Below are 24,656 nucleotides of genomic sequence, written 5' to 3' on the forward strand. Positions count from 1 at the left end.
CACTGCTACACTTGAGTCATTACTATGGGGATGAGGAATCTTATTTAGGTGAGAACATAAGAAGAGTCCTACTAGATCATGCCAAAGGCCCATATAGTCCAGAATCCTAGAGTGGCCAGCCAGATGTCTATATGGGAAGACCAGGCCTCACCTTGTCCTCCATGGGCCCTCCAGCCTTAGGATGCCATGAGCCCTGAACTCTAGAGCCTTCTCTCCCTTGGCTCAAAGACAGTTTGGACCCCTCTAAGGGAGAGAAGGGGAGAGCCCAGTGGCAACCCCACCTTTGGCTCCCCCAGGACAGAGGGGGCTTGCTTCACCACCCCCAGAGCTGGGGGTGAGCAAGAATGCCAGGAGGGGAGGCAGGCAAGCTGAGCGGGCAGCTCTCTGGGGCCCAACCTGGACAGGTGTGAAGGAAAGGGAACACCAAGCACTCTGCAATATTTAAGAGACTTGTTTGAAAAACCTTCATAGGATGGTAACCTTTCAGGGATTCTTTAGCTGTGGTTCCTGCACTGCAGGGAGTTGAGCTAGAGGACCCTTGCGGAAGCCTTCTAGCACTGCAATTCTGTGATCCTATGTAGCTCATAAGCAGAACCTGAGTTCAACGGTGCTCTTCTGATTCCCATCAAGTGGAATTCAGAGGCATGCTGCCTTCGATAGTGGAGTTTATAGAACACTAGCAAAGAAAGTCTCTTCCACTGGGTGCTAATACTTGAAAAGGGCTCTGAAAGGAGATATATTCAAAGGACTGAAGCAAAGCATTTTAACCAATTATTGAAAATAGCACCAGAATCTTCTGTCTTGGCCGTGTTTAGTCAGTTGCTAAGAGAACCATGGAATTGAGGGCTTGAGCAGGAAAGGGTCATGACTTAGGCTTAGTTCTCACAAATAGCAGATAATGTGGTAAACCTCTTCCTGGACTCTACCATTTGCAGGTGTGGGCTCACATGACTGACTGAATGCTTATCCGTACCAAAAAACAACCAACCAACCAAAATCTAGGATCCTAAGATAGCCGTTTCCCTGCCATACAAGTTCCCTAAATGTAGCAGTTCTGTTTCTTTATTTTTGTATGGCAGAGCATTTAGTCATATAAATCAATGCATGCTGTTTCAACTACAGCCCACAAAATATTCATTTCCTTATCTGTCCTTTGTGGGAGCTAGCCCTTAGAAATGATGTGAATCTACAGTAACTGTGTGGATAATTGCTGTAATTTCTGCAGCTACTGAAAGTCAGCATCATAACCAAAACCCAGATACTAGAACATTACCCCTGAAGTAGTCTGTGTCGCGTTAAGATCCTCTACACCTAAACACATTGGAAATAACTGCCATTAAAACTAATGATACTTTTAAGCACAAATACTCAGGATTGGGATTGTGAGACTGAGCCAGTTGGTCCCAATATGAAAATCTGGGACTAGGAATTTTCTTTTGTTCCATAGAAATACAACCCTGGCTTTATAAACAGACATCCTACTGTCTAAGAGGAGTTTACTATTCTATTTAGCTATATGTGTGTGCAAGAAAAAGGATTGTAAAGACCCAAAGAATATTAATAAGATGCTGATGTATGCTGCTCTGAGCACAACCCACTCTGAATGGAAAAAGTGACTTGCAAATATTATAAATAAATGTTCTGAATGGAAGGGTCTGCAAAATCGCAAGACATTGCTACATGTTAGCCTTGCTTCTGTCGCATTTTTTGTATATGTTTAAGAGCTTCTTTGCTGGAGCACTGTATGGTGTAAGAAGCAAAGCAGCCACAGAAATAATCCTTTAATTTGGTGCATCTGGTTCACCAAAATACTGTATAGCCATATGATGGAAACATTGTCACACCTTGTTAATTGCATTGCAAAAATATTCTGGTGCCTGTGAGTTGTTTGCTCTGTTCCAGTCTGAACATTAATGGCAATGAATGTGTTATCTGTGTGAAATGTTTCATTTTCCCAGGTATAAAGTATTGTGATTTGAGTGTTTGGAAATTGTGGTGTCTCCAACAGAAGTGAAAACTTGAAGAAAGACATGAAGAATGTGCACAATAAATGAACAGTTTTTGTGTAATTGAACTTGTATGCAGGAAAGCCCTAAAAATGCAGAAACATTTGTGGATCACCTTTGTGTCTGTATCAAGCTTTTAATTTGAGCATAGTTTTTGTGTGTGTTTTGGCAAAGCGAAGGTAGTGGGGAAACAAACTCTAAACCCAATACTAGTGCCAACACTAAACTCATGCTGTGCTTGAATGCTTGTCCTAATAGCTTATATTATGGCTTAAAGGACTGCCAACTCCTTTGCTGATTTTCTGTGGCTTTACCAGCTAAATTGCAGGGGGGGGGGGGGGGAATCGGCAAGTTATAGTTTTTTCCGTCAATGACTAGAAGATGTTATTACTGCTTAGTCATCTCCTTACCCCCACCCCCACCCCCAGTCATTACTATGCAGGTACCTTAATTAACAAATAAGCTGGCAATCTGTTGTTCAGTAATTCTGAAACAAACAAACTGAAGCTGTGCCAGTCATAAACCATGATGTGTCTGTCATTGCAAGTGAGACTGTACAAATATTTAAAATTGAGAGAGTACAGTTAAAGCACTGTTGACATAATAGCACTTATCATTTAAATAGCACTTCAGAATGTTCAAAGCACTTTCCATATCTCATTTGAAAACCTTGTAAGAGTCCTATAAGAGTAGTATCCTTATTTTGGGGGTTGTGGAGAGAGCCTGCCTAAGACCAAGTTAATTCATTGAATGAGTCAAGATTCAAACAGGACTTGTGTAGCTCAGTATTTTGGTGTCATTTAGCTATGTTAAGGCTGCAGTCTTATACACATTTACATGGGAGTAAATTCCATTTGGACGCAGGTGGCGCTGTGGGACGTGGGATGTGGGTGGCGCTGTGGGTTAAACCACAGAGCCTAGGGCTTGCTGATCAGAAGATCAGCAGTTTGAATCCCCGCGACGGGGTGAGCTCCCGTTGCTCGGTCCCTGCTCCTGCCAACCTAGCAGTTCGAAAGCACGTCAAAGTGCAAGTAGATAAATAGGTACCGCTCCAGCGGGAAGGTAAACGGCTTATGAGCACCGCAACCCCAGAGTCCGCAACTGGACCTAACAGTCAGGGGTCCCTTTACATTTACCTAAATCCCATTTGAATACAGTAAAACATATTAGACAAGCACAGGTTACATCTTTTCATTTCCTTCATTTCCGTTTTTATAGCAGGCATAGTTGCTAGTCAGAGCCATGTCACTTGAGGGGGAGGGTTGTCAATTGCTCCCCCCCCCCTCCCAATGATTCAGAATGTCTACTGCTCTTCTCCCCAGAATGATTTTGATAGCAACTTGGAGAGAGGGTTGGTTTATGAGAATCATGGCACAAGAGAAAAACAGCACCGAAGAACATTTGGACTTGGTACATTCATTTTTAATATATATACAGTATTTAACTCCCCCATCCCATCCTTTGAAAAAATAGTGATTGAAGCTGAGTAACAAGTCTTGGTATTATGTTGGTTATTTTTTTGTATACACATTACTGTTTTCAACTGAAAAAATAGAAGGAAACTGGCCATCCTGACAACCAAAATGTGGAAAAAAAATAGCAACTCTGCTATTTTTGGGTAGCACAAAGTATTTTGTTTTCAGGTGCTGCACAATGAGGAGTTTTGTGTGTGACTTTATTCCAACATAAAGAACTTGGGAGCGCATGGATTTCCTTTAAATGGCTTAGTTTACAATGTTTAGACATAAAAATTATGAATCTGTCTATACTGTGTTATTCTTACAGTAATTGTGCACCATTAACTGTTCGCTATTAAGCCTATTCATGTCTGTGAAATACTGCTGTAAAATCTGGTAACCCAGACATTTCTACCTCTGTATGGGGCTATGAGGAATAATTAATGTGTTGCAGCAGAATCCTGTTAACCCTACTATTGAATTAAATAATATTATCCAGAATTATTAGAAGTATTAATGTATGTTGTCAAAACACTTACATTCTGCATGAAACTGGTTGGTCGAGGAAGTGCCGCTTCATATAATGTACAGTGAACTCACAGAAGTCCTTGCTGCAAGATGTAGTGTTATCTGTTAGCTTAAAGATGACTAACAGAGCATTGGACAGACACCAGGAGGGGTAACTGTTGAAAGCTACTAGCTGTTTTTCTTCAAATGTATGTAAAATCTGAAATGAGTAACTTGTTTGCAGGTGTTAAGTATAACCAAAAGCTTAAGAGTACAACCTGGAACCCTGTGGTGTTTACTAGTATTACTTGCTTTTAGTAGAGCTGTTGTCTACGTCATGTTCATTTATGATCAGCCCCTTTCAAATAGTTAATAGGACTTTCATTTGTGAAGCACTGTGCAAAATTGCAGCCTTAGAATGCAAGCCAAAGCCTTTCATGTGCAGGGGCCTTTGTTCTCTTTGTAAAAGGGAAATAAATAGCCTAGATACATGCAGGGGCTCCCTTCTGAAATGTTTCCTCAAAAAAGGAAGCTAGGAATCCTTCAGCCATGAAATGCATACAGATGTGGATCACAGCCATAGAGTGTCCATAGACTTTGTATAAGTTTAAGCAGTGAGGCCACTGAAGTCTACTTGTCATATTTTAAGTGTTCAGTCATAAGGGGAAAACAAGTTATTTGTGTTTACACCAGATGCTAGCAGAACATAGCATTGATTGGCTTAGAACTTGTCACATCACTAATCCTCACCCTGAAACAGTATTTGTGGGTTGTTTTTTAATCATTTCTGCTTTTTTAAAAAAGAAGGGGAATGTACATTTAATTGACTCAAACAATATATTCGTAGTGTGTTTGTTTAAGTGAACAGAATGGAAGGAGGGTCAAGAATACTGAGCTGGCATTAAATTTGTTGGCCGTTATATTTCTCAAATGCATTTGTGTGGTGATGGTAGTGGAAAAGCCGGGTTTGAGATGCAAGACAAAAGGTCACATCAAGTCATGACTTTGTATTTACCACCAATATGTTTAAAGAGGGATTTTTCAAATTACAAATAAATACAAGGGTGCTTGTCATTGCTTAAATATTTCAAAATGAAGTCAAATTGACATTATTGTTATTATTAAATTTTAATACATTTCAGGTTGGTATTATTGCACACTTCTGTATGTTTGGACAGGTTTTCTAGCAAACTTGTGCAAACGGTCCTCTAGGAGTTCTGTTAATGTATTCTACAAATAAAAGATTAATACATTTGAAGGTGAAATTATGATATTTTACTCTCTATTACTTCTGTTTTCCAATGTATTCACATCATGTTACATAGCACTAGGGAGTAGGGTGAAAGATTCAGTTAATTTAACTTTCCTTAACCTGTGATAACTGGTCAAGCTAAAATTTAGTTTGCTGGGCCAAAGGGGAAGTTAATAGTTAAATTAATATCCAGTGTTTCCACTGAAAGTTTTTGTGAGTCTACTGCTCATGCAACTTTTATTAAATGATTTATTTAGCACTTGTGTCCATTTTATTTAAGTGAAAATTACTTTTTGGTGCATTCAGGAAAGGGTGATTAAAAATGGTCATGCTCATAGCAATGATTTCATTGTATAGTCACTGTAGTGTTGCTATCTGCTTACTAACAAGATATTGTGCCTGTGGTACTGCTTTGCTCTTCCTTTTTGAGGCGGCAATCCTAACCCCATTTCCCTGGGAGCAACCCACTTTGAATCCTGTGGGGCTTACTTTTGAGTAGACATTGTTAGGATTGTGGTGTGATTTAACCAGTTAGGAGTCTTCATAAAATAAGTTATTGCTAAGGTCTATAACTTTATGAAAGGAAAGATGTGTTACAGTGTATGTGTCTGAACCCACATGCATGTCCACCACTTACATGTATTCATACACACACTATCAAGAGTTTTAGGATCTTTTGCTGGAGTTACGACGTGTGTTCGTTATGAAAATGTGTTTACCCTTAACCGCATGCCCACAAGAAGTTCCCACACAAATAAATATTGGTTTATTACATGAAATGAAAGTGACAGAGTTACCGTATTTTTTGCTCTATAAGACTCACTTTTCCCCTCCTAAAAAGTAAGGGGAAATGTGTGTGCGTCTTATGGAGCACGTCTTATGGAGCGAATGCAGGCTGCGCAGCTATCCCAGAAGCCAGAACAGCAAGAGGGATTGCTGCTTTCACTGCGCAGTGATCACTCTTGCTGTTCTGGCTTCTGGGATTCAGAATATTTTTTTTCTTGTTTTCCTCCTCCAAAAACTAGGTGCGTCTTGTGGTCTGGTGCGTCTTATAGAGCAAAAAATACGGTATATAAATGCTGCTTCAGGCAGCAAAACTGCAAGTTGAACAGGCAGCAAAATGGTACAGTACACATATGCCTTGACCTAAAGAGTGAAAGAATCTAAAACTATTCTCAAAAGCCTACAGAAAGCAAGAGTGCCAATTTTGCCACACAACTCACATTAATAGCAAGACAAGAAATGGAGGGGAAGGGTATACCTGTCCTTAAAGTGAAGCATGTCTTGGTTCCTTGAAAGTGTTGAGTAAGATCCTTGTTGGAACTTGGAGAGCTAACTAACCATTGGAAATATTGGGCTTTTGTATTAATTTTAGCTATTATGTTCTAATGGAGAAGAGAGGGAGGCTTTGAAACGAGCAAATTACTATAATTTAAATATTTTTATTGTTATGTTGTCTCTTCCTAGAATTTCCTGCCTACTTGAAATTTGAAAGAATATAATCCTCGTGAGCAATGACTAAACAGGTTGTCCTTGTTTGTTTCCTGTCTTAAAGTTACCTTTCTTTTATATTGGTGGCAACCATACTTTCGCAGGAGCTGTTGATTAGATTTATTGGTCACTAGATTAATGTGCTGATAAATTTACACAAGGTGTTAGGAGCTCAGGATGTCTCCTCCACACATTTGCAATAAGACTGGCACCACAGTCGAGAGTTCATAATGAGGATATCTTTTTCAGTGAGCTCAGTGAGTGCAATCCTACCCGTGTCTACACAAAAGCAATTGTGTCCACCCCCCAGGTAAATGAGGCAATGCTCTGCTGCCTGAACTTCAGGCCATGAGGTTCAGGTAAAAAATGTTGCACATTTCTCAGAATTGAGCCCAGGCACTAAAAACCAGACTTCAACCCCTGTGTACATTAATTCAGTGACCTACATAGGATTCTTAAGTGGGAGTGGTATGTATATCCTGATTCTCTGCAGTCTTTATATCATGGACACTTCCAGCCCCTCTGTCACTGTGTTTAAATGGGTGGCTGCAGTGCTGATCTTCCTCTTGGTCTGTTCGAGGGTGAAGAGGAGGAGGGCTTAGCAGCCTGGAAGACACCTCTTTGGCAAGCTTGAGGTCAGATGCAAGAGAAAAAGATAATTTGGCCAAGGCACAGGGAAGCCTGTGACCTATTTCAACCAAGCCCCATCGTCATGTGAGGAAGACTGGACCTTGACTGTAGAAGATTTCTCTTAAAACATAATAGTTATATTTACACTTAGGGCAATTCTGTGGTGACAAGGGAGCAGGGCCATGTTTTGAGGGCTGCCCCTGAAATCACATCTTCATTCTGCAACACCTGTGTTATGTGAGGTTGTGTGCAAAGAATTATTGACATGTGAGCATCTACCAACACAAAGGGCCTCTGCCTAATTCGGACACCTACATACTGCTGTCCCAATAGCACATAACCCCTATACATGTGCAGGATCTTACACGTTTTATTTACACACAAACCCTGCTTCTCCTGGGAAATGGGTGCAAAAGTGGTGGAAGAGCACAGCCTTTAAAAGCTCCCACAATTGCCCTACGGGTGAGTAACACGTGACCAATGCTGATGTCTCCTCATGTACATATTATCTTTGTATTTATGGGGCACCCAGAACTGCTAATATTTCCTGGAGCCAATCAGATGTGGTAGCATTAGGGCAGAACAGGCAACATTCACGAGAACAGCATCCTGCTGGCAGGGGTGCCAACTTGAATAAAATACGGGGGTGGGTGGGGACAAGTAAGCCCTGCCCTGTATCAAAATACATACTATTTGAATAGCAATGCCCATCAACTTTTGGGCGGTCCAGACCCCTCAAATATTTTGCTCGGGGCAAAGGGACAATGCCCCTTAAGTGCTGGTTCCTATGCCTGCTGATCTAGGCCTCGGCTGTTGACATCTGCCCCTACTCTTTCGCTAAGAGACGTCTCATCTCTCTCTGGCTCCAATCCTATATTCACTAATCAAGAAGTGAATTTAGTGGGGCGTTCACTTGTGTACCGCCTTATCGCGCAACCCTATGCACGTGTATTCAGAAGCAACTCCGCGGGAGTTGCAGGCTATCTGGGGCAGGGTGTGCTAAAGCCTCCTCCTCATTGTCGCACGTTACCGCGGGGGTGGAGTGTTGGGTTGAAATAAGCGACAGACGACCCAACAGTGGAGGGTGGAGGTTCTTGTCGCCCCCTGCACACACCCAGGCAACCCGCCCGCGCTTTGGCGCCTGAACTTCCTGTCACGCCAGGAACGCGCACAGGACCTTGCCTAAACTGCCTTCCTCCCGAAAGGGCGGTTTCGCGGCGCGCCTTCGTCCGTCGGGGGCGGGGCTGCGAAGAGCGACGCCTCCCTGGAGCCCCATGGCTCATAAGAGGGCCGCGGCGGGAGGAGGCGCAGACGGCGTTGCTCGCTGGGAAGGAAGCCGAAGGTGCAGGGATGGCGGTGGTGTGCGCGCGCGATTTCGCCGCGGTTTTTTTCCGGTGAGTGATCGCCCAGGCGCCTGCTACCCAGGCACGTTTACTCGGGAGTAAGTCCCGCGGCGACCTTCCTTGGGCGCTTGTTGCCCGATATGCACATTCAGTTGCATATCTATCTATCTATCTATCTATCTATCTATCTATCTATCTATCTATCTATCTATATCTATCATCTCCTTTACGTTTTCGGGGAGCTGGGCTGTCAGCGCCTGCTTGCTTGCCCCCGTTGCTCGCTTGCCCGCTTTCCTCCCTGGGCAGGATCGGTCTCCTGAACTCCTGACCCGAGCAGCACCCCTTGGTCTCCGGCTGCCATCTGGCTCCGCCACCTGCCGCGTCCTCTTTGTCCGGCTCTCAAATGCGGACTAGGTGGCGCTCCTCTTTAAATCCAGGAGGGTTTTCTTTGTGTCTTGGAGGGCAGGGCGGGAAGTCGGCGTCGCAGGATCCGCAGCTCTCAGTGGGTCACACGCTGACTATCTATAGAACAAGACTATCTTAATTGGTTGCTTGGAAGTAGCCGCGCCTTCCAAAATCATCTAGCCACCGGTTGAATGGACTTGCTAAAACAACTTGAAAGCAAGCGGGCGGGGGGCGGGGAGCTGTGTGACTCCAACTTATGGGGTTTGTGGAAGCAGCTTCCGACGTGGTGGCCTTTACTCATAGAACGACGTGACTCGCTACACTGCAAGAAAAGACAGACGGGCCTCCCGGTCTGTGGTCTAAACTAAGGTCATACCTTTCGTTAGGCTCCCACAGGTGGATGCCCTTCACCTTTTTCTCCTTCCCACGACTGGATGCTTGAAGCCGAGCATGCATGATGTTAGAGCCACAGTCCATCCTGTACTCCTGTTGGATGCATTTTCCACAGCTTCCGTTTGATTTGAAGTCATAAACCGTGTTTAAGCAGAGATGTGTACATTTGAGACATCCTTTGAGCATGTGCAGATAACAGCCTCAGGAGAAGTGGGGAAACAAAGTCAGGGGAAATGCATCAGGCCAAGACATCCCCGCCCCCTGTATGGTGTTTATAGCAGCGTTATACAATGGGGGTGGCAATGACCTTGAGTTTTAAGCCACAGCTGCTTGCAGAGCCACAGTCTAGTTCTCTTCTCTTTTATCTAGATAGGGTTCTTTGCCTTGAAATGTCTCTTGCCTCTGACTACTAGTACACTTGAAATAAACTATCTTTTGGATAAAGAAACTTCACCCTCTGAAGTACCTCTTGGAACCTGTTGAATGTTGCAGGTCAGCTTCACATCCTCTTGAGTAACTTTCACAGCACACTAACTGCTCTCCTGCACCACATGCTAGTGTGCCCCACCACACAATTTGGGAGTTAACCAGCTTGTGCATTTCTACAGCATTGCTGGCTTGTTTCAGATGGTTTGTAGGTATCTCGTAAAGCAGCTATTGGGGAAGCTTATTTGCTTATTGGGATAGATCCTTATCCAGATCCGCCTCAGAGGCCAAATTTAACCATTTGCATGTCAGTTGCATGATGTCATTATGGCGCAACATGGTTCCTGCTTGTCAAAATCCGTTGCACAGCTTTGCAAGTCTTCCCAAAGTCTTCTTTGCAAGTCTTTAAATCCAATGTTGGAGGTTTAAAAGAGGAGGCAAGTGCTTTAACACAGTGTTGTCTTAAAGTGGCAAAGCGCCCTTTGAAGGAGGCAGGGAGGCTACATCAAAGAGCGCTTTTGCCAAGCACTTTAAGAGTGGATGCACTGCCTATGTCACTGGTGCCGACCCCAGGGGTCCGTGGGGGCTTTGACCCCCACAATAATATATTTGAGGGAGCCACACACCCCGTTAGTGGGCACCGCCAGACCCTGCTCTGCCTCTGGCTTTTCCTCCTGGTCCATGAGAGAGGAGGAGGAGGAGCTGGTGCCAGCCATTGACCACTGCATCTGACTCTGCTCCAGCTCCAGCTCCTTCTCCAAAAACACGATACAGCATTGCGCATCGTGCATGTGGCATCACATGCACACGCCTGCACGTAGTGTGTGTGACATTGCACAATGTCCGCGTTACATTGTGTGCCCCCCCCCCCAGTCTTCACGAGATGATGCCAGTGACCTGTGCTGCTTTCTTCTTCATTTCCCAAAAGGAGAAAGAAAGACGTGTGTTGCAAGCAAAGTCAGCAGAAGTGATTTCTTCTGTGCGGTACCTTTGCTTGTAAAATGCAAGTTACAAGTTGGGTTGGGGTGCCATATGGGCTTTAATCTGTGGTGGTGACATCTGTTTAGCTTTTCTCCACAGAGAGCTCTTGCCACAGTTAATCCTTTAATGTGTTCGTTAAATTACTTTTTACTTAAGACCTGTCAGTGGCGAAAGAGAGTCTTTCTGGAGACAAATGTCACAGGAATCGGTTCCAAGAATAACTTAAATCTAGATACCACGTATAGCTTGAGCCACAGTGACCCTTGTACAAGCCTTGGATAAATAGCCAAGTTATTGCAGTTGTGCTCTATAAATGTGAAACTCTTCTGAACACAGAGCAGAAATATAACTGGCTCAAGGGAAAGGTCTGCCTAAGCAAAACTCATGACATGTCTGTTGGCAAATGCAAACTAACATGGATTCTTGGCAGAGTATTGTTTTATAGGGCTGCAGTCTTTGACCTGATTTAACCAAGTTGGGATTGTTTCTAAGTAAGCTTATATGAGTAGGCTGCATATCCAACAACACAGTGCTGTTGCTTAAGCGAGGGCATGGCTCTGACTTTTTTTTATATAAAAGCATTAGGCAACCTTAAAAATTGATCTGGTGTAACCAGATTACAGAATTAAATATAGGGCAATCATGGCATTAAGGAGACACTCCTAATGCTGTGCCGGGACAGTGGTTGAGTCACCTAATAACCTAATTTAAAGGTTTGTGTCCTAACCTATCATCCAGTATGGATCTTTCAATTGCAATTAACCTTGTTTCAGGTTGTCTAAGCAAAGTGCTTGGATATAGGTATACAGTGAGATGAAGTAAGATCCTGCAAAAGTATCCATTGGCAATCAAGGTGATTGGCTAAATGCTTATAAATCTGAAGTGAGACTTTTATAGACAGTCTGTAGAAAGTGCTATGGCTGAACAGTATAAAGGACTAGCCACTGCTATCCTAATTGTCGGCTGCAGTGTTTTTGCTTTTTGCAAGGGGTCCTCTTGGATTGAGTGCAACTATGGAAGCACAGGTGATGTTTGTGGCTAGGAGTGCCTTTTACCAGCTTATGCTGTCAGCTGTGACCCTTTCTTTAGGAAGCATATTTTGTCTCAGTCACACATATGCTGGTTAAAATCAAACTAGACTACAGTGGGATCTCGGGTTAAGTACTTAATTCATTCTGGAGGTCCGTTCTTAACCTGAAACTGTTCTTACCCTGAAGCACCACTTTAGCTAATGGGGCCTCCCGCTGCTGCCATGCCGCTGGAGCACGATTTCTGTTCTCATCCTGAAGCAAAGTTCTTAACCCGAGGTACTATTTCTGGGTTAGCGGAGTCTGTAACCAGAAGCGTATGTAACCTGAAGCGTATGTAATCTGAGGTACCATTGTATTTAACATATACTTTGTTGGGCAATCTTGGAAAATGGCTTGGAACTGGTACAGAATGTCAGGATGTCTGATGAGGGTTAGGTGTTTGGGCAAACCTGTATTGTACATATTAGCAGCCAATATGTTTCTGGGCCCAAGGAGTACTGGCCTAGACCTTCAAAGCCCTAAACCTTTGGGTCTAGGTGATTTGAAGGATTGCCTACGCGCATGCAAGCCTGGCCAGGCCTTAAAATTTATCTTGGGAAGGAGGCATGAAAGAAGTCTGCGAACTTGCCAAGGAACTGATAAGGTTTATTACTGAGTCATCTGCAGTTTGACAGATCACTCTTCTTCTCAGGCAGAGAGGAAAAATGGTGAAAACAGGTTATTTATTGGGACAGAGTGATTTTTGCATCTGTTATTAAAGTTGCAAAACAACGAAGCATGGGATGGAGCAATGGAGAAATTTCTGAAACAATGGGATATCAGCTATGCCCAAGGCATGATGGAGAACATCAACAACCGGGAAAAGATAGACGTAACATTTTATAAGGACAGGAAGAAACACCAATTTGAGTAATTGGCATTAGTAAATGTATTATAATTTGGTATTGCTATAATGAAGCAATTATTGGATTGTAATTGAAAAGTAATAAAAAATATTATCAACAAAATTTATTTTGGGAACCCAAGATAATTAAAATGGCAGACAGTAGACACAGGACCTTCTCAGTGGTGGCCTCACACCTTTGATAATTCCTCCTGAGGAAACTGTGGACCAGATCCTTTATCTTTAACTGGGCTCTGAAAACATTTCCATTCTAATCAGTTTTTTAAACGTTGCGCTGAGTTTCTACTGTTTCCATTAATAACAAGCCAAAACTATCAGTGTGTTGTATTTTTAGCCACAGCTACTTAACCTTTGTAATTATACTTTATGGAATTGTTTAGCCCAAGTGTTTTTGAGGTGATCTGGCAGACATTGTCATATGTTTTTTGATAGTCAAGTGTGAATATAACATTCCTCAGTTAAGAGGATGGGTCCTTTTATGCATCAGTAACTGGAACAGGAAGCAGGAATTAATATGCTTATCATGAGATACATGCAAGAAGTGAATTTAGGCACTAACAATCATTTATTTGCTTCTTACAGCAGATGGGCCTTATTATATATTCTAGCAAAGACTCCAGTTACTAGTCTGTCTTCTAAAGATGCAATGCTAATATTGGAAACGGTAATGCTAATATTGGAAACGGTTTAGGGGCCCAGCTGGCAAACACACACTATTCTGATCAGCTGCAAAGATAGTCAGATGGGTTTTACTGGACGCTGTGGAGATGACACTGTATAGCTCATAGTTACATCCACAGATCAAAACAATCACTGTTGGATCAAAATGCCCCTTCCCTCAAGTGCTTAATATCTCTTTTTCTAGCCTGGAAGAAGGTATATATTTAGCAATGCTCTGCATCTAGGCTGTAGGCTGACTTGAATTATACCCATGGTGCTACTATGTACTAAAAATGATTTCCTTGCTCTTAAAATTGAAACCATACAATGTGCATTAAACAAAACAAAAAACCCCAAACTGCTTTCTGTTCTAGATCTCTGGTGTCAGTGGGAGCATCTCTAGGGTCAGTAACAAAACAGACCCTGTTTGCACCTCTTCCAGCTGCAGCTCGGCCCTTCCGTGTTTGTAACCATGACAGAAGCAGTCGGAGAGGAGTTGTTGCAAGCACCCTAGAGGAGCTTATTAGCAAGGTATGCCTCCTGTCAAAAGCACAAGCCTGATGATCATGCCAGGACCTCATTATCTCAGGCATGTGTTCAGAAATTCTTGCCCCACATACACACAGGTGATGTGTGTACACTACAACCTCCATCAGCCCCAGCCAGGACATAAAAGGCACCTGGTTGGTGAAGGCTACTGTGAAGTCCTGGATCTAGCAGGGATGTTAACTTCTTGGAGAAGTCTGGTCCAACCTGTTTGTCTTAGCTCCAGTCATAGCTGTACTAGATGCTCAAGATACCTTTTCCATTCCAATTAACTTAGCCAGTGATCCATAGGACTCTAGTCTAGAGAAAAGTTCTCCACTGAACCTGAAGATACATCTCATCCAACAAAAATCCAACACCTTATTGCATATCCCCAAGGCTCCTCCTCAAGTTTAGTCACAGCACCAATTGCTACCTCATACAGTCAAACCTCGGTTGTCGAATGTAATCCATTCTGGAAGCCCATTTGGCTTCTGAAACGTTTGACAACTGAGGCGTGGCTTCCAATTGGTTGCAAGAGCTTCCTGCAGTCAAACGGAAGCTGCGTCGGACGTTTGGCTTACGAAAAACATTCGAAAACTGGAGCATTTACTTCTGGGTTTTGGGCATTTGGGATCCGAAGAACTGAGGTTTGACTGTACCAGCACTGGAATGCTGCATGGATGGAAGACCATCTCAGAATCCTGTGTACAATACTGTAGAAAGGGGATGGGAGTGGGAATGGAATCGAAATGTAAAGTAGTTAAGGTGATTTGGATGATAAAGGGCAACTTGCTGTTTAGCTGTAGTAATCTAGACTGCTTCTGCAAGTCACACTAATAATGCCCTCTCTTGGCAGCAGAATTTCTTTAAAATCTATTTTTGATTTGAGTTCTAATCTGCAGGGCTAAACTAGATGCGTCATTGTGAATGTGATCAATATTCACTTTTAAAGAATGTAAATAGCAGCCACAGGGAGGAATTTAACTTTCCACAACCAGCAAATCTCTCAAAGTAATTTGTTTTGAAAAGAAGGCCTCCATTGTCACTGATGGGGGCTTTCCTCCTGATTGAAAATAGCAAGGTCTCTTGCATGCGTGCATGCACACACAAAGCCAGCACTGCTGCTTATATATGTGTGTGTGTTTATTTTCTGTTGAATTCATATAATGAATTCAAAGCCTAGTTTGGTCCTAAGCGTTGACTTTCCAGTGATAAAAATAAGCACATTTTGGAGGAGGCTTGAACACCATGTGAACACAGGGCTTCATAAATTGGGGCTACACACACAGATCTGATTCTCTTCCATAATTTTCTCCATTCAAAAGTAATTGGGTTCATGTTAGCTCAATCTATGACAGCTTAATCTATGCAGAATGGTGCATGCAAATAACTTAATGGTACAGTTTCTGAGTAATAGACATTCACGCCTTTGATGTGTCTTGCTTCAGTAGGGGGTAAGTAAAGTAGGATTGCCTTGAACCAATAAGGCATTTGGAACTACCTTTTGCTCTTCTGTCTGTATTTTAGACCTTAGATACCTTAATGATTACTGCTGGGCTGATAACACTAGTTCTGGAGGAAGATGGCACAGTGGTGGATACAGAAGACTTCTTCCAATCCCTGGGAGACAACACACATTTCATGGTTCTAGAGAGAGGACAGAAATGGAAGCCAGTAAGTGTTGTTCTGAAAATAGTTTACTACAGAAAATAATAAACTTGATATGCCCTGTTTGCTTTGAGTTTAAACAAAACTTCTTCAGTCTTTCTAATTACAGGCCTATTTACACCCACCAAACCTTGGAGATCGGCCCACCAGGAAGTTTTGGACAGACTACCCCTCTCTCTCCCATGCCTAATGTCGTATGTGACCTCAGGCATGGGAGACTCCAGGTCCCACGGGAGCAAAGCAGATTCAGGCGCCAGATTCCGAAAGTGCCAACTTGTTGACGCAAAGGAAGAATCGGGAACAGATTTCTTCTACCTTTTAATTGCCAGCTTGAATTCAGTTCCTGGTATTGTCTGCTTAGTTACAAAAGACAGAATTGTTTCCATCTCTGTACTGATGTAAGCATTAATAGATAGGTCACGCCCATGAAGCCTATTATAATGAAACTAGGTATTCTTCTTTGGGAACACATCCTGTTGAACAAAGTAGAACTGTCACTCTGAATGTGTGTTTACTTGGAAGTAAGCATCCAGAGCAGAGGGTGGCAGTTACAGGACAAAACAGTGTTTCTCCATGAGAGTAAATAGTCATGCCAATTAGCTGGTAGAATTACGTTTTTTCTACATATATTCTGTATTCCCCCACCCCACCCCAAGAAGTAAAACCATAAATTTAATAACTGAACACATTGCAGAGGTTAGGTAGCTGGAGGGTATAAAACACAGGACAAAGGCAGCACTACCTCCATGGATGACTAGTGAGATAGAGAATGATATCTCCTGAACCTTCCTTCTCTGATTTGCTAGTCCCCCGGTTCAGTAGAAATCCCGAAACAATAAATGTTATATCTGACATTATATCACTTGTGTTAAATCTGGATACTGAGGTTATTCTCCGGTGTCTCTCTAAGCCTTTTAACTAGGTGGTGGTAAAAAAAATATTTCCCAAACTGTTCCCAATTTTTTCAAACAACCTTTACCATATTCCAGTAATTGTAAACTTCCAAGGGACTCAAGAGCTTGATTCAAAACCCATTTTGGTGGTTAAATCATAGTTCAAAGGCTATTGATTAATTTCTGTTCTCAATAAGTTAATTAGTCTAAAAAAAAAATCCTACAGGGCTCTTGGGCGTAGATAGGTGTTGTGAGCTGAAATATTTCACACACTTGTTTTTCTTTCCTCTGAATTAGGGGCCAAGACCCTGCTTTGCAGCAGTACAGCAGCCAAAGAAAATGGGGGTGGCAAATATTACCTTGGATTTGTACAAAGTGAACCCTAAGGACTTCATTGGCTGCCTAAATATCAAAGCTACCTTTTATGAAATCTATTCTGTGACGTATGATATCCAGTGCATGGGAGCAAAGGCTGTACTGAGGTAAGTGTGTGCCTCTAGTTCAGACTCAACCATGCATAGGTGAAATTACACCCAAAAGTCCACAGCTGAATAAGTCCCTTATTAAGACCAACCCAAAAGTCCGACATGTGGCAAGCTTTCAAGCCCTCTGGAATCCTTCATTGGACAAAGTGTTAAACAAAGCAGTGACTGTTAGGGTGAGGGAAAATCAACAAAAGTTGGGGTCAGTGTTGTAGTAATGAGACCATCATGAATATTTGAGTGCAAGGTGGAGACTGCATGTGTGCGATTCCCTCCCAGGTGCCACTGTTTATCAAGCTACATACCTAGGATTCTGGGATAAAAAAGCAATGGCTGTTGTCCCCATTCATTGACAAAATAAAGCCTTCTTTCCCACATCTTAAACAAAGCACCTGTGTTCTAGGGGAGGCAGAGAGCACAAGTAAAGGCAGACATGGCAATGAGTTACATTACAAGAAGTTGTGTGGAGGGAGAGTTTTCCCAGTTTGCATCACTTTACACTTTGAACCGCATTTGCCACTTTAATGTCCATGCACCTGTTTTGGGATTTGATATTTGTCTGCCCCACCATGAATAGCTTGCTGGCAAAATTTGCCACCTAACTGCTCAGTCTCTACGTCCGTCCACTTATGAGCAAGATAAGAATCACTGGTCCAAGTGCAGATCCTTAAAGTACCCAGTACAAATGCTGCACTGATAAAGACTATAAAAAGGAAATGCTGAAAGTGAAATTTCAAAGAGGAGCTGAAATGCCAGAGCTGCTGTTTCTGTAACTCTGCTGTCTGTTCAGATATCCTAATGTGCTGTGCTATGGAGGCTAAGCAAGCTACACCTGATTCCCTAGATACATGGTGACCTGCTAAATAAAGGCATGAGCAAGTTGAATGTTCAAGGAACTGGCAAGCTTATGAAATGACCTGAAGGTTCTTGATGTCTCAGACTCTCTGGAACACTAGGTGGTGGTAGTGCCTAACATTTCTGAAACAAGAACTGGAGTGCAATGATAAGGAATTCCCTATAAAAATGTGGGAGTTACAAATGCAGAAGGACTCCTTCAAATATAGCAAGCACTGACATGTTTCTAGAAGTTATTAAGGTGGTGATAGTGGGATAATATCCAGAAACAACAGCTTTCAGTCTGTTAAGGTAGGCTACTGGTCTGATTCAGTATATTTTAATGCTTGCTGTAGCATGAGGAACCAAGCGAATATATATTAGAATTAATTCTAGCAGTCCCCTGTAGGAAAGTATGAGCCTTTCTGACTTTCAAGTTAAACTTAATTGCAAAGAAAATATACTTAGAATGGCAGCAAAAAACAAAAGGAACTCCAGCTGGGTATTTGAACATAGGAATTTCAGAACCTTTCACAATAGCATGAAAAGAAAGCAATATAATAAATTGGCATAGAAGTTTCATATAAAATGGCTAGAGCAGGCATAGGCAAACTCTGGCCCTCCAGATGTTTGGGACTACAATTCCCATCACCCTTGACCACTGGTCCTGTTAGCTAGGGATGATGGGAATTGTAGCCCCAAATTGCTAACAATCTTTAAAATACCTGGATAATTAAAGATTGTTACCAGCAGCTAAAATAACAATGTTGGTGTCAGGTGAGACTGGGCATTCCATAACTGGGATGTTCCAGTTGAAAAGTCTCTTTTTTGCTGACCACCTGATGGTGCAGGATATCAACAGATCTTGGAATGCGGGCAGGTTGACATGGGAGTCTGTTTTCTCCAGGTAGCTGGGCCCAAACCATTTAGAGCTTTAAAAGTAAGCATCCAGCTCTTTGAATTGGACTTGGAAGTGAATGCTGCCAGACATTCTGCACTAATTGAAGCTTCTAAACCATCTTCAAAAGCAGCTCCAAGTATAATGTCACTGCCATCAGCCATGTTCTGATAACCTTCCATTTGGCTAACTGGCTAGGCTATCCCTGTCCAGAAGTATTCTGTGCTGCCAGTTGGTCTTCGAGCAACAAAGCTGGATCCAGGAGAATCCTTAAACTAAATTTGCTCTTTCAGGAAAAGTGCAACTTCAGAAAAAGTGCAGAGCATGTGCTGGTGTAAATTGTATATGGACAAAAGTGATGATGTGTTTTCTCCTTTTGTGCAATTTTTTTTGAACTTCTGTCTAAGCTTAATGTGTTTCTTTTTTTAAGGAGGATACTTCGATATCTGTCACATATGGCACAAGTTACGGGACATGTCCTCCTTTACACTGGAACATATGTGCTACAGTTAATGGGTGACAATGAAGAAGGTCAGCTTACAAATGGAAAGCGCTAACTAAAACCAGCATAAGAGCCTTTTATTGCTGGTTCTGCAGCTGATACTTAAGCATTTTTAACTTAAATATATTTATAACTTAACACACTAAATGGTCAAGTGGCATGCTAATGACCAAAAGTTTAACTAAAGTAGCTTTTTTCATGTACAGGTTTTTCATTAAGATAATGATGTCATAAGTGTAAATATGATTGGAATCTTTTTAATGCAGTGGAAGGAGAAGTTTTTCATAGAAATTACTGTGCCATAAACTTCAAAAATGAAGAGTTGTGTGAATGGGAAGCAGGCATTTAGTAACTTATCAACTGAGATGTGTCTGTTAATTAGCATATGAACAGCCATGTAGCAAATTCTGATTGGAGGTGGTGACTGTTTGTAGAGGTTTAATACTAATCTTGCCTACCACTTAAAACTGTTTTTCTTATAAATAAATTTCCAAGCTTCAGTATTTCAAAACTACATTGTTGTGTCATTTCTCAATACCATCTATCACTGCCACTGCCGCAACAAAACATGTCTCTCCTGTATCGGTGTCTTGCAGCCACAACAGATGCTGTAACCATCCAATAGTTTGACTTCACCCCCAAAGGCTCACTCCTCCATTGTCTTCTGAGACAGACTGATGTCAACACAACACATTCACTAAAATCTGAATCTTTCAGAAACCTTATGTTAATAGTTCAAGTGCTTCTCTTGTCACCATCATTGTTGGCAAATTTAAAAACTGATCTGCTTTTAACAGGTTAAGCATTGTTTGGGATTTAGTTCAATACTGAGATTTTAGTTACTACTACTTTCTTCTTTGAACTGCTTTTCCAGATATGAAGTCAAATCTGTATATGGGGAATGGGGAATTTTACAGCTGGAAGAAAGCACCAGATGCCTTCTTCCTCTATTCAATCAGGCAGGGGAAATAAAGAGCATCAAAATAAAGCAGTGGTTTAGGGAGGCATTGACTTTAGGGGAGGTCAGCTGCTATTATTTCTGTCTGCATCCCCATCTTGGACCTCTCTCACACCTTGCACCAAGGAAAAGTATGATGATTTCTGTGTTAACAGATGTAGAAATGAATCTTATTGTGTCACCATGGCACTGAGAGACAAATATTTATGGCTACTGTTGGACAATATTTCCTAGATTATGAAACCTAGGGTGTCACTATTACAAAGACATTTGGTAGTAGTTAATGTTAATTGTGTTTGTATACTACCTTTCCAAAGGAACAGGCTTGGTGCACAACATGATTTTTTAAAAATACAACCAGCTAGACACAATACATGTTTTAGTCATGATCTTGTGCCACACCTATCCATGGAACTCAAGTTTCCATCAAGGCTCTGCCCAGGTATGGACCTACTTAGTTTCAGCAAGACTGTTTCACCATGTACATTCAGACCATGTTTTGGGGCCAAGCAAAACTTGCTGTTGTTCCACCAAATGGTAAACAGGCTTAAAATCCTAAGGCTAAATCCAGGCCCACTGAGTACAACTGCCCTGCCCACCCCACCCCTTATTCTTCATCTAAATTGAAAAAAGAATGTGGAAGAAACAATTGTGTGTAGAAAGTCCATTTTGTGGGTTGCAGGTGAAGCCTGATTCACCATCCTTGCCCATGCTGGTGTTCCATTCACAAATCTAGTTGTTGACCCAGGGTGTATTAGTAACTGAATAAACAGTTTTCTTGCCTCATCAAGTGCGGCATTTTTATAAAACTAGGGTGGGTCAACTTCAGCCTTGGCAGAAAGAACCATTTTGATTTTTGCTAGAACCTAGAGTTCTACTAACCAGGTACAAAATGGCGACACCAGAAGCTTCCACAACAGGGTGGCACAATTTTTCATATCAAGTGGGCCAATAAAGTACTTCAACACAGAACCTGTGGGCCACACACTGCCTTGTCCAGCAGAGGAGTCCAGCACACTGCCTTGTCCAGCAGAAGGGTCCCAGAGCCCTCCCAGCTTCATCCCAAAACTGGGAAAGCATGAACTAGGATTTGAGAAGGAGGAAAGGAATCTAGGACACTGTGAGAGGCTTACCCAGAGGGCCTTAGGAGCTGTATGTGTGTTGGACCGCCCTGTTCTACAGGTTTGGAATTGAGTACCAGGCTGTGTTGAGCACATGCTCATCCCAACATGCTTCTCAGGGCTAGATTTCACTGTCATTTACAACACAAATCCACCTGTAGTTTTTCAGGCTTCCTTTACAGTGGTACCTCGGGTTACAGATGCTTCAGGTTACAGACTCCGTTAACCCAGAAATAGTACCTCAGGTTAAGAACTTTGTTTCAGGATGAGAAGAGAAATCGCGCAGTGGCAGTGGGAGGTCTCATTAGCTAAAGTGGTGCCTCAGGTTAAGAACAGACCTCTGGAACGAATTAAGTACTTAACCCAAGGTACCACTGTATTTCAGAAAGGGACGGGTGGCGCTGTGGTCTAAACCACTGAGCCTCTTGGGCTTGCCAATCAGAAGGTTGGGTGGTTCGGATCCCCATGACGGGGTGAGCTCCGGTTGCTCGGTCCCAGCTTCTGCCAACCTAGCAGTTCGAAAGCACACCAAAAATGCAAGTAGATAAATAGGTACCGCTCTGGCGAGAAGGTAAACGGTGTTTCGGTGCGCTGCTCTGGTTTCTGGTCTCCCACCTGGGCTGGCACTGCTGAAGCTCAGACCTGCCATTAAATGCCTTCCAATGTGCCCTGTGACCACATACATGTTTGTATGTGAAGCACAGCATTTTGCTGCAAGCGTGTGCACTGTCATCATGTATATGAAGCAGCAGCACACATATTTATCCAGTCTTCATGTGGAATTGAAGACATCCTTTTTCACCACTGAAAAATGTGTGAATCTGCTGTTTAATTAAATCACAACACATGCTTTTGTCTAAACAGGGAAAAAATCCTTCTTTACACATTCTGGGACTCCAGTCTTCCTGAGGAAGTTCAGTAGGGCTGGAGAAAAGAATGTCGTTTCTGCCTACTGGATTTTGTTCCAAAATATTAGTGTTTCTTTAAAAACTTGAAGTCGAAGCAGAAAGCTTCAGGTTTTAATCAATTCATGGTGGAAACTAGTGCTTCCTTGCATTCACAACAGTGGTATTTCTTGTGTGACTGCATTACTTACTGCCAATCTAATGTTAATGAAACAGTGTGACTGTCTAGCTTCCAAAAAAGGAATTCTGTCTCAAGTACTCACTCCTGTTTGACTCAGACACTGCTCATATTCTGTACGCAAAGTTCCTCTACTTCCTGACTTGATTTCCCCACTGACTTTTTTCCTCTTGGGGAAGCAATGTTTATAGTCCAATATTTATAAAGGCCTTTTTTTGCCTCAGCTATATAGCTGTGACTCTCAGCGCTAACATTTCAATTTTACAAAGTGATGGGGCCAGACTAGGTATTATTCAGAGGTCCCACACAGGCTTATTCTGTTTTCAGGTCTCTTCATTTCATGTCCTTTCTCAGTAAAATCACATAGATTACAGGTGGGGCATGGGTTTCTTCAACATTTTAAAGTAGACAAACAAGTACAGATTGAGGCCTAGCAGGCAAAATTCTAATCAGTTGTGTTTCAATGCCAGGGAACCAAGTTTGCCTGTGAGTTTGTTTCCAGTGTGTCTCATGGTTTTTTGCAGAGAGAGATTAGAGAGAGGGTTCAGAGAAAGGCAGGCAAATGCAGGAGCTTGGGAAGCTAACAATGGAATATAGCACCTAGCACATCATCAGGTGCAAGAGAGTTGGGTAATTAAATGCCATATAAACTTTTCAAAATAATTTTCGACTATTTGACCTCACTCACTTGTATGCTTGAAACTGATTTGGGCAGTGTAATCCTCTCCATGCCTACTCAGAAAGAGAAAAATGACTACCAAACTTTTAGAAGACATCTGAAGGCAGCCTCATTTAGGGAAGCTTTTAACGTTTAATAGGTTATTGTATTTTAGTGTTTTGTTGGAAGCCGTCCAGAGTGGCTGGGGAAACCCAGCCAGATGGGCAGGGTATAAATAATAAATTATTATTATTATCATTAGAAGTAAGCCTCCTCAACTTCAGGGGTCTCACTCACGGATAAGTGTGTATAGGATAGGACTTGACCTTGGCAAACCTATTCTTTACTCTCTCTAAGACTGACATATATATACACATACATATAATGTATGCCACTCTGCACTCTTTAAAAGTGACAGATAAAAATGAGTCACACTACTATAAAAACTTTAGTAGTCCTAAGCCTAGTTGTCACTGAGGGGATAAACCTGCATCAGGATGGTACCACTTCAGAGTGCAGGTAAGGGCTCACATGGCTACTCCTCACACATTCTCTGCACATGAAAGATGAACATATCAGGAATAACATTAAGCTACAAACCTTCTCCCCAGTATCCTTCTTTTCTACATAAAGGGAATGTTTTGCATGGAGGGACTCATGTGAGTCCCCATGTGTATTCAGCTTGACCACTTCAGTGAGAATAAAGTGGCTACAAGCTTTAGTTTCAGCTTCAGTTTCACAGTAACTGCTAATCTTGTAGTTTTATGGTGAGACTTAGCAAAGGTCTCCGTAGTTCTTTTAAATAATGCAGATGAAAGATGCTATGTAAGTAAAAGCTAACTGCTTGTCTTTTGGCGGGTGCAGATAATTGGTCTCTTGTTAACAGTGGAAGGAATCTCAAGCATGCATTAGATCTTCAGTTGTATACATTGAGATCTTGCATTTAACTATTTCTGCTAAATATATCGTCTCTATCCCCCTTAACTCTTCAAATTATATGTTTGGTGTTATTGAAATACTGGCATATAATTATTAGTTATTAAATGTGTTTGTTGCTTTTTGCAAGAGTCTCAAAGCAACTTCCAAGAATTGAAAAGATCAATGGAAACATGTATAATGCTAAAAGTGTTCATCCAACAACAACGTAAGTAACAATTAGGTTGCTAGGTAGAATGCTGAAAGCCATGGTAGCCTTCTTTGAAATACTACCAGTTCCACATTCAGGAGCAACTAGGCAGCTTTGTAGTTTCAGTGTATGAATGTTTGGATAAGGCAATGGTGTTGAGAGGAAGGGTTTGGATTTCTTAGGCACTGGGGAACATTTTGGGACAAGTCAGGGCTGTACAAATGGAATGGGCTCTACTTGAACTGGGAACCAGACTATTGGTGCTTAAAACTAAAAGGGTAGCAGAGCAACTTTTGAATTGATGGGGGGGGGAGGAGCAGAGGAGGGTCCACTTTGGATAAATTTCCCCACTGGGATGAAGGTGATTAGACCCAAAGTTCATCCATCACATGAAATAGGCACACTACTATCATTTGGGC

General features: G+C 42.2%; 1 protein-coding gene across 1 annotated transcript; it reads left to right on the forward strand.

The window, feature by feature from the left end:
* The first annotated feature begins 8,578 nt into the window (after positions 1–8,578).
* Positions 8,579–19,802, forward strand: CIDEA (cell death inducing DFFA like effector a). Its single transcript, XM_083450244.1, has 5 exons — positions 8,579–8,737; positions 13,861–14,017; positions 15,542–15,688; positions 16,873–17,057; positions 19,220–19,802. The coding sequence occupies exons 1-5, from the start codon at positions 8,694–8,696 to the stop codon at positions 19,344–19,346; spliced, it is 660 nt and encodes a 219-aa protein (XP_083306370.1). The 5' UTR covers positions 8,579–8,693; the 3' UTR covers positions 19,347–19,802.
* The last annotated feature ends 4,854 nt before the right edge of the window (positions 19,803–24,656 follow it).

Source organism: Podarcis tiliguerta, assembly GCF_965153285.1.
Source record: "Podarcis tiliguerta genome assembly, chromosome: 7".
NCBI lineage: Eukaryota > Metazoa > Chordata > Lepidosauria > Squamata > Lacertidae > Podarcis > Podarcis tiliguerta.